Below are 10,423 nucleotides of genomic sequence, written 5' to 3' on the forward strand. Positions count from 1 at the left end.
TGATAGTACAAAGTGCGCACACACATACGCATCCTCTGCACACAGGGTCGTTGCCTGCAGCATTGTTTATTACAGTGAAAAATTGGAGGCAATCTAACGTCCGCTGAAAGCAGACCGGTTAAACGAGTTCTGGTACATTCAATGAAATACTATGCAGCCTTTAAAAAGACTAAGGTATATCTTTATGCATTCAAATTAAAAAATTCGAGTTAACAGTGGTTGTCCCTGGGTCAGAGGAGGGATACTTTTGCTTAAATATTTTACAATAATGTACGACAAGAACACTATGGTTACTTCTATATTTGAAAAAAAAAAAAAAAGACATCTGCAAGGCACTGACAGGACTTTGGTGACCAAACGTGAGAGCGAGACTAGGGCACAGCTGACGGTCTCCGGCTGGAGTGTCTCAGCAGACGGCAGCCATACGCAGGAGAGGAGGTCGCTGGGGGGAGGCTGAGCTTGGTTTTGGAGGTGCTACCCCTTGATGGAAATGTTGGGGGGTCCCTGGACACCATGGTGGGGGCTCTGTGTGGCTGGCAGACATGAGGGGATTAGGGCTCTTGGAGTAGGAAGTACTGACAGAAAACAATTGGTACTGAGGAGAAATCTCGTAACACTGCCCAAGCCCCGCAGACTCTGTACACTGAGGGGACACTGAGAGATGATGGTGTAGCAGCTCAAGGGCGGGGGACACGAGCCTGTGGGAGTAGAGCCAGGACTGGCGGGGACTGAGCGTCCCACATGAATGGGGCATGGCGTGGCTGCTCACGCCTGTCCTCTAGCTGAGGGGCGGTCACCAATCTCGGACCACCTGGCTCCTAGCTGTATTTGCAATAACTCCTTTATTTTCCCCTCCTGTAGCCGTGCCCAGTGAAGGAAGAAGTCACACTGATAAGAGAGACACAGCCACTGCCACCCAGGCCCCACATCTGAGTGCATCTAACCACCCGGAGCCTAAAGAAGAGACTCCAGCACCGGAACCAGGTAACCGCTTCTGGTTACTGAGTTCCCGCTCTTACCAAGCAGCTAAGTATGGAAAGCCACCCTTAGCACAGGGCACCTGAGACCTTTCCACGAGAGACAGCATGAAACGTGGAGAAGGGGGTGGCAGTAGGACAGGGTGAGGGTCCTAGAGTTTGCTCCCTGCCTGCAGTGGAAGCCTGGGGAGCGAAGTTCCTCACCTCAGAATCTCCTATTTCTCACCTGCAAAAGGAGTAGGAGGTGACAGTAAAAACTGCCCAGCCGGACCACAGGGCTATTGCAAACACTCAGTGAGATCATCATGCAAAGGTACTCTGTAAACCATAAGATGCTGTACAAATATAAAGAAGTCCTATTATGAGGCTGCAGTTCCTGTGATGGTTACAGTGGCTCACGGCCAAAGGCTGAGCGCTTGTTTATAGACTCAGAGAACTTAGTTTTCTGGGGCAGAGGGGCCTTTACAAACATGGCCCAGGGAGAGAGGACTCTTTGCTTTCGGCCACTGGTTGGTTGATCCTCACTGTGGCCGAGCATCCTCCTGTTCAGTAGTTTTTTCCTTTTTGAAACCCTAAATCACCACACACCATCTGTGGTGTCCAATGCACACTCCCGACTGCTAAGAACTTTTAAGTTTTCAAATGGCGATCGGGTGATTTTCCTCAAACCAGGCAGCATTTTGTACTTCAGGGCAAGACTTTGGAATCCTGAAAGCAGATTTTATCATCCCAGCTCTGATGGACCCAGAAGATATGAAAGACCAATTTTTGAGTGAGGTGAGACGTCTGCCCACTTCTAATTTTGACCAGATGACTTGACGATGCAAGACAACGCTGTAAAAGCCAATATGGTCAGAGGAAGAGCTTTGGGAAATTAGCTCATCTGTTCCTGCTGCCATCACTTTGGCTCATGGTGACACCTTGGTTCATGTGCCGAGATCTTTTCAGATCCTTTTCTTACTCTTTTAACATTTTTCCTGAGTTCCTTTTTTTTTTTTTCTTAAATCCAGACAGTATAGTCCGAAGGACCTCAGTTTGGGTCTTGGCTTTCCACTTAATACTTGTGACCTTGGGCAAGTAACTTAATTTTTCTGAGCCTGTTTCCTCATGAATTAGGAACAACAGTACCTAACTCATATGGTTGGTATTATGATTAAATGAAATATTCCATATAAAGTGCTAAGCAAATCGGCACATAGTAAATAGCTAATATTATTATTATCAACATTATTATTGTTCTATCTTTTTTTTTTTCTTGTTCTTTTAAAGTATTGTGAGATGGGAGGATTGAAGAACTGTTCCTAAATATTGTGACAAAAGCCTCAAGCTGATTTTCTAACATGGCCTAAGGGTACATGTTTTAGTTCTCTCAGATAATGATAAGATGTCAGAGCTGGAGAGTTCCTATGGCTCATCTGGCCCAAATAACAATTTTACAGGCGAGGAAACAGATTTGCATTCATCTGGTAGCTTATTGCAATTTACTCAGAGGTCAAAGACACAGCTCCTAGGCGATTTCTTCTAACTTCTCACAAACTCGGATTTCTAGAAAGAATGGTATTGTGTGTGTGTACGTGTGTGTGCACGCACACATGTACACACCTACGGGGGAGTGAGGAAGGGAGTGGAGCATTTTGCTTCTGAAGAACAGATGCAAATGATGCAGTTGAGCACCTGATAAATTTTTTTAGTAAAAGTTCAAGTAATTAAAAAAAAAAGTTCATGTGCTAAGACTGCAGTGATGAGTATCAGGTCTACAAAAGTCAAGAACTTTTTTTGGGGGGTGACGAGATCAAATCAGATGCCATCTACTTTTTGTTTTAAATTAAAGCTAATAATGGGAAAAGTGGGGTCAAAATGGGGAAGTCCATCTTCTACTCACCCTTGTGGAAAGTATCTATCCCATATTCATGGACAGATTAAAAGGACAGAAGTGGTGGGGACAAGGTGTGTGTGAGGAAAGGCAGAGGACAGATCATCAGTCTCATTTAAAATTCCAAACAGAAGGCAGAGAAACATCTGAAGCCAACTTCTCACGGTTCCAAGGACAGAGACATCCTCACTGATGGTCACGCACAGTGCTTCGAGCTACATATAGACTAGTGGCTGTCAATTCTGGCTGAAGTTAGAATCCCCGAGAAGTTAAAAAAAAGCCTGACCCCTAATCCTTACAGAGATTCCGTTGCACCATTCAGTGGTGGCCCCCAAGGGCACCCCTTCTCTCTCTGTCTAAGTTCTGCAGTGATTCTGATGAATAGTCGGGATTGAGAAGCACCAATTAAGTCATTTGTTTCAGTCCCCTCTGTCATCAAACTTTCTTTTTTGGCTGGGGGGATGTGATGGTGGCGCTTAACAAAATTGATGTATGTACCTTCCCACTGGTGAAGGTGCTAATGACGAAAGGCAGGCAGCGGGAGGGAGGCTGAGGAAAACACAGATGGTTGCACGTAAAGGGCATGTGAGTGGACAGTTCTGGGACGAGAGGATGAGGTCACAAGATAGTGTCAACAGTTTCTCTCTTTTTGATGTTTCAGATCCAAGAAGTCTTAAAGCTAACGTTAGGTGGCAAGCAGTTCAGGCTGAAATGGGTCGGCTTCGAAGTAAACAAAAAATAGCACGCTCTACTGATCTGGAGTCTCCTTCTCATACAAGCTTCTCTGGATATTCAGTGAATCCAGATTTTTTTTTTTTAATTTTTTTTTTTTTTTTAGTTTTTTAATTCCTTGTAGATCAGAATTAGAAATAACTTCAGATACGTGAAGAGGCTAACTGGTAGAATTTCAGACCTACACCCAGCACAAAAGAAAACTCCATATCCCCGGAGTTTATGGAATGAAACAGGTAAGGAGGAGAAGATGGAGGTGACTGGGAACAGTAGCCCTGAGAATGACAAGCAAACAGGAACAACAACAAAACCCCGTGAAGCAATAAAAATCCTGGAACAAACCCCATGAATCTCGCTGGGGGATTAAGAGAGGATGGCAGCGGTCTGGGAGGCTAAGTGGGGTCATACTTCCAAGGAAAGTGGACACGTTCTTTATCAGTGACAAGCTAAGAGATTTCAAATTCTCCAGAACGAGGAGCTCTCCAAGGATGCCATCACATTACGACACATGTGACCGCCAGCTACTTGCCCTACAGCTAAAAATTTCTTACCAGTAAGTTGGGGAATTCTAAGACATTGTTCTTAATATTAAAATACACCTTCGAAATAATGTTCCTGCATAGGTTTTCTTTCTGGTTTTTTTTTTTTTTGAATCCAAGTGTCCTAATCACCCAGATAAATGCTAAGAGAGAGTAATATGTCAAATACAGTAGCAACTTTAGTCTGAAAAATGTTTAAAGTTAAAGTTTATTTGTATTCTTTGTAGGATTATCAATAAAAGACCTCAAACGTTATCTATATCTGTACATGTACAAGAACCATCAAAAATTATTCACAGAACAAAAATAAATCTTCTTTAGAACAAACCCAGGTAATGAAATGCAGATATGGATCTCACATATGGAACAATCTAAGTGCTACTAGCACAAAAATATGGCTTTAAAAATAAAATAAAATCTTGGGTTTTGTTTTTCTAAGGTGTACTTCTCTTTCTTGAAATAAAAAATAAATTATTTAGAGCTATCATTGTAAAATAGTCGTGTGTATTAACACACTTTTATTAAGGCCCTGGAGATGAAAAACGAAAGCAAATTTAGAAGGTAAAATCCTCACAGGTGTGATTCAGGTTAATGTGCAGCTATCTGCTTGAGTTAATTTTAGTGTAACTAGGAAATGTCTAAGCACCATTCAAAATTTAACCTTTACTATTTATTTCAACTTTTCTGCAGGATAGTGGTCACTGAATCAATTTTGGTGAACTGAGAACTGAAACTTTCCCTTGGGAGTGTAAAACGACATAAATATGATATCTTTACATAAATATTTGTACTCCCACACAGATGAGAGAGGTCCCTAAAACACAGCTTCTGTGGAAATCTCTTTACGACAACAGATAAATCTGGTTTTCAGTCCCAAACTAAAATATTTCCTAGAGAAAAATGAAAAAACGAGGGCATTCGAATGAAAAATAACAACTGAGTAGGAAATTAAAATGCATGCTGAAATCTGGGCAAAAACTACCATTTTACTTTCCTTGGGTGGCTTACTGCGTTTGCTAAGTCCTGCTGCGTGGGGTACTCAGTCGCCTGAGGATTAACTAACTGATCAGGAACCAAAACTACTTTCTGGATCCTGCTCTCAGACCTGTGAGATTCAATTTCCTTTCTATGACTCCCCAAGGTATCACTAATGACATCCAAGGGTCTTGAGATAATGTCAAACCAAATCAATTGCAAGTTACTTTAACTTATATATACATATAACACATATGGTACACTTTAAAGAAAAGAGAACCACTGTCATAAAATCTAACAAATGAGAGCATAAAATCTGAAACACCCAAGAAAGTTTGGGAACCACTGCTCTATAAGATAGATCAACATTCAGAAAAAGGAGACCCTAGGAACTGTGTTTTGTGCGGGTGTGGACGTGTTGTCTACAGAAACTGCCTCTCCATACAGCTCTGTATTTTAAGAGCTCCCGGCAAAGGCTATGAATCCCTGTTGCCTTGAACTTTCCGACTGCTGAGGGGGCTGCTGGCCATGAGTTCCCTTTTGGATCACGTTATCTTCCTCAGGTTCTTTCCCGCCTCATAAGATATTTATTCTTCCTCATGCAAATTTCATCACTTTTGTCTTTCCTAAACTCTAGAGTTTTGGAACTGGGTCATGACGACAAGAGAATGCTTCTAGAACTAACAACAGTCACTCAAACACAAAAAGAGATTCTATTAAAAATTCAACACGCCAATGTAACTTCTTTTAAAAAAACTAGTAAAATAGGTCCTTTCAATCGATGTATTGATAAAAACAAAGTATCCCAAATTCTTGGCCCCCAGGAAGGGGTGGGAAAGTAACTATTCACTGCTAGGGCAAGCGGGAGATGTCACTACCAGACTCGGGAAAGGTTAAGGAGGAGGTCGAGGAAAGCCCTTTTAGCTTTCCACAGTCCGCAGAGAAGGCGGCCTCCAAAGGCGGCTGAAGATGCTGTGGAGCTGTGGCCTGGGCGCCGGAGCTGCAGACTCAGGCCCAGTGACAAGGCTAGCCTGTGTCAGCCTGGGGCTCGGAGGATCCTGCAGAGGGTTCCTTCCCCGAGTTCAGGCCCACGACCAGCCTGCACAGGACTCCACACTGGAGATGACCAGAACTAGACGTGGATGGAAGGCAAGAGAAACACCAGAGCAGATGCACTCGATGGCAATCGTCTCGTTCTGGGACTTCCATGTTAAGAACTGTTCCCAACTAGGTGGCCCTCTGAGGACAGCGTGAGAGTCATAAACAGACCCATAAACAAAGGTCACAGGCACAGGAGAGGTGAAAGGCTTTACTTAAGTCAAGCTACCTCTCCCGGACACACGACAGTCACAGACAGAAATGCTACTTTTTCTCGTGCTGATCGACACCATCGCAGGTAAAGGTGGAAGCGGACCACGGAAAGCTCGTCTGACCACCTCGGCACCAAGTGCAAAACGCGCAAAGCCGCAGCAGCGCGATCACCTCATCCCCACATTCCCCTCACCAAAGACCGCCCTAGGTGACAGCCTGGGACACAGTACTGCTCCAGTGTCTGTTCCAGTGACTTAGTTACATATAACCTCCCGTCGGTCAGGCTCAAATTGCAGAGATTCAGGGAACGTGCTGACCTGATGGAAATGTAACTCCCTCTGCTGCTTCAGCCCAGGATGCTTATTGCTCCAGTGATACCAAAGGGGAACATGAAGCTTTTTCCTAAATCTTACCGACATTATCCTTGTTAAAGGCCGAGTCTGCTCATCAGCTAGACGAGCACTTAGCAAGCAAGCACTTCTCCTGAAGTCTAAATTCCACTCGGCCCGGGTCTATGCCGCGCCCCGCAATGTGGTGACGCGTCGGGTGACATGTCGGCAGCCATCTTAATTCACCCGTTTCTTCGACCATGTCCCACCTCCCAGCAGAAGTCTGTACCTATTTGGGCTGAAGAAAAGCCAATTAAGGAATACCTCCATAAAAATTATCAGCTGTTGCTGCCTTTTTCCACACACACACACACACACGCACACACACGCAAAATAAAACCTCAGAAAAATATTTGGATAGAAATAGGTTCAAAGGATAATCTAAAAGTTAATCTGGCAATAACTCTGAACTTCCAGCTTCTCACTTTATAATTTTTCTTTTACTCTCTCCTCTTCATTCAAGATACCCTGATACAGAGGGCTGCACAGTCTATCCAAACATTTGGGGGCATTTCATCTTCCAAAGTAGGCAGCTCTACGGCGCTCCCACACGCCAACGAGATATACTGCATCCATCAAAAACGTGATGTTTTGTCTCCCCCACGCCCAGTACAGGTGAGCTGACGAGCCCTCTGTAATCCACGACCAACACCTGAGCTCTTCTAATCTAAACCGCAGGGCGAGCCGCCACCCACGTTACCTACTTAACACCGCTGGGACTGACAATTCTCTTCCATGTTCTCTGCGGCACAACGGATGGATAAGACCTGGCTAGAGCAGAGACAAGAACAGACCTACGTTTGCATTTTCCCCTCCCACTACCTCAGAATTGGTCATTTTTTTTTTCTATTAAAGTAAGTGATTTTGACCACAGTGTGCCCTCAGCTTGGAGGAGAGGGATAGAATTTGTAAAATAACTACTGAAAATCAAGAAAATAAGCAAGTGCTAAAACATGTGGGCATGAAGGCTGCAGCTCGGCTAAGCAACATGAGCAGGTCCTGCTTTACATCTCTGACTGGCAGAAACGGGAGGGTTACGAAGGGAAATGTTTTAAAAGGTCACGGATCGGGGAGCCACAGTGAGGCTGCTGAGACGCAAGGTCCAACACAAAGACCCATCTGAGAGAGGAGAGCGCCCCAGAGGCCAGAATGCGAGCTGGGGTGCGGGGAAACGGGGTGCTTGGTGCCCCTGTCGGGGCTTCGCTCGAGGGAGGACACGACAGGTAAACGCTCTGCTCTCTTGTTCCCTTCCCAGGTTCTGTCAGGTAGAAACACTCGCTCCGCGCCTGCGACTCCCCCAGGTCTTCTTTTTTCCTCTCTGCTTTTCCTTTTATAAAATTTCCTCAAATTTATAATTTAAAATAAACATCATTACCTTTTTTGAGAAATGTCCTTTCTCAATATAAATGACGACTTCTATCTTGCTTAAAAGATTCAAAACCCTTTTAACATTATATCTGACAGCACAGAAGGCATGAACTTTTCCTATTTGTGCGGTTATATGTACACGTGTGACTAGATATGTGTATATATATTTGTATATGTATTGTCCTAACACATAACATTCCATACTTCTGATAATAAAGCTTGCATTCAAGATGACATTTCACACCTTCGGGAAAAAGAAAATAAATTAGCTCCCACGACTTTTTCTGTCCTACAATAAAGCCAAGGATGACAACTGGTGACATTGGGTCATTATCGACAATCCTAAGAGCACGGGAAAAAGCAACGGGACATGCTGTCTTCACTCTTCCACTTTTCTTTTGTACAAGAGTCGTCATCACTTTTAAGAGAGTGATGCTCCAGATTTCCTTTCCAAATTGTACTTAGGGGAGTAGAGAAAGAAGCAATTTAAAAGTTAAAGATTCAGATAAAATGACCCTGCCCAGAGATATGCTAGTACTTACAAATAGAAAATGTTTTTTTCTTTCTTTAAATAGGAAATAGTCAGAGATTCCTGCTACGGTATGGTTAGCCCTTTTCTGCACGGAAGGGTGTTTGTTTCGGATGGGTGATGGACAGCATATTTGAATTGCTTCTCCAGGTGAGATGCCGCCCCCACCGTGGGGGAGGAAAGGGCAGTGGGTTTGTGAAGGTGAAGACAGTATGTAGAGACACAAATATTTATAGTTTTGTAAACTCTAAAGAGGGGGGGAAAAAAACGCCCTTTATTACAACTAGGGTAAAAAAAAAAAAAGCCCCCTACCTAAAATGGAAAATTCCCATCTGCTACAGACAGAAGGAAATAAACATCAACGGGGGTTTAACAGAAATCAGTCCTAAAGTCCAGTGTTGATGCAAGAGCTCTCATCTGCCCTCTGAAACAGCGTATCCGCAAATCGGATTAGCTGTCCGTCCAAATCCAGTCTTGGCTGATCAACGGGACGAATGTTTTGTTTGGACCTTTGTATCTGCATGTTTTCCTAAAGGACAAGGGAGCAGGAGTGGAGTTTCTCAACTGGCAGATGAATCCCTGAAAAACTCTTCTGACAATGTCCTATTGCACGCTGTGCGCTTCTACCAGACAGACAGACACACAGACAGACACGTGGTCTCTACCTACTGAACCCTGGGCTCATTTCTCACTCACACTTAGTTTCTACCTTCCTCCTCTAACAACTGCAGTGCTTTCAACAAGAGGAAAACAATAATAAAAATAGCAATAATTAAAAAGGCAATCTACATTATTAACTTCCTTTTGGTATATTACAGTGGTATTTTCTGTACATGGCCCAGAACTAAGTTCCCTATGTACATAGAGACATGGGGGAAAGCATCGACCTGGGAGGTCTTAGCCTTGTGCCCTGAAAGACAAGATTCTTTTCCTCCTTCGAGCCTTCTCTCCGCAGCGCTGTTCTGAAGCGGCGGGCCGGGCAAGGGCAGGGCAGGAGCGCGTGAGGTCCCCTGCGGTCCCCTGCAGCCTGTCTGGTCAGAGCCCCTCAGCAGCTGCTGTTTTTGAATTCACCATTCTCCGTGATGGACAGCTTGGTGGGGTTGGTGGGGGAGAGGCCGTTGCGGACCTGCGTGCTGTACCGCTCCTTCACCTGCGTCAGCGCGCTCATCAGTCTGGTGTTGGCCGAATCCAGGGACACGATCCGTTTTTCCTACAACACACCAATCCTGGCTTTATTTGGGCCACATGCAAAAGAATCGCACCGTACTCCTTTCTGTACTGAGCGACTGTTCTGATGCTTTCTATCAGACAGCAGGACGCATGATGCTTCCCAGACAAATGGAACATCTCTGCCTCTTTCTGCGCACGAGTCAGGTTCAGCTTCCCTGGAGCCCAGTGGGTCTCTTTTTCCTTTTGGCACAGCAGGATTTGTTATTACTGTCCCTTGGGACACTAGGACATCATGTAAAAAATGACATCGAGTGTTACTTTGGATTATGCGACACATGTGTCAAGGTGCCTGACTGTATTAGGTGCTTTTGGTCAAAATTAAAATGTGGAAACTAGGACGCAAAGAAAGAAGCACCAGAGGTTTCATTTCACAGAGGAGAAGTGCGAGTGATCTATGGGTTCTTAGGCCCCACAGAGGGCACATCAGTCACATTTGCAGAGAATTCACATTGTGCTTAAAATTAAAAACAATACACGGTGGCAGTTTATAGTCACCCACA

At 44.4% G+C, this 10,423-nt stretch overlaps 1 protein-coding gene across 3 annotated transcripts in view; it reads right to left on the reverse strand.

The window, feature by feature from the left end:
- Positions 1–4,173: 4,173 nt before the first annotated feature.
- RASAL2 (RAS protein activator like 2) overlaps positions 4,174–10,423 on the reverse strand; it is a 252,763-nt gene continuing 246,513 nt past the window's right edge. For all 3 annotated transcript variants that reach the window (XM_011361240.2, XM_011361239.2, XM_011361237.2), the window contains one exon: positions 4,174–9,903. In XM_011361240.2, coding sequence (XP_011359542.1) covers positions 9,739–9,903 — 165 coding nt within the window. In that variant the 3' untranslated portion in view covers positions 4,174–9,738. The remainder of the gene's footprint in view (positions 9,904–10,423) is intronic.

Source organism: Pteropus vampyrus, unplaced genomic scaffold (genome assembly GCF_000151845.1).
Source record: "Pteropus vampyrus isolate Shadow unplaced genomic scaffold, Pvam_2.0 Scaffold65, whole genome shotgun sequence".
NCBI classification, from domain to species: Eukaryota; Metazoa; Chordata; class Mammalia; order Chiroptera; family Pteropodidae; genus Pteropus; species Pteropus vampyrus.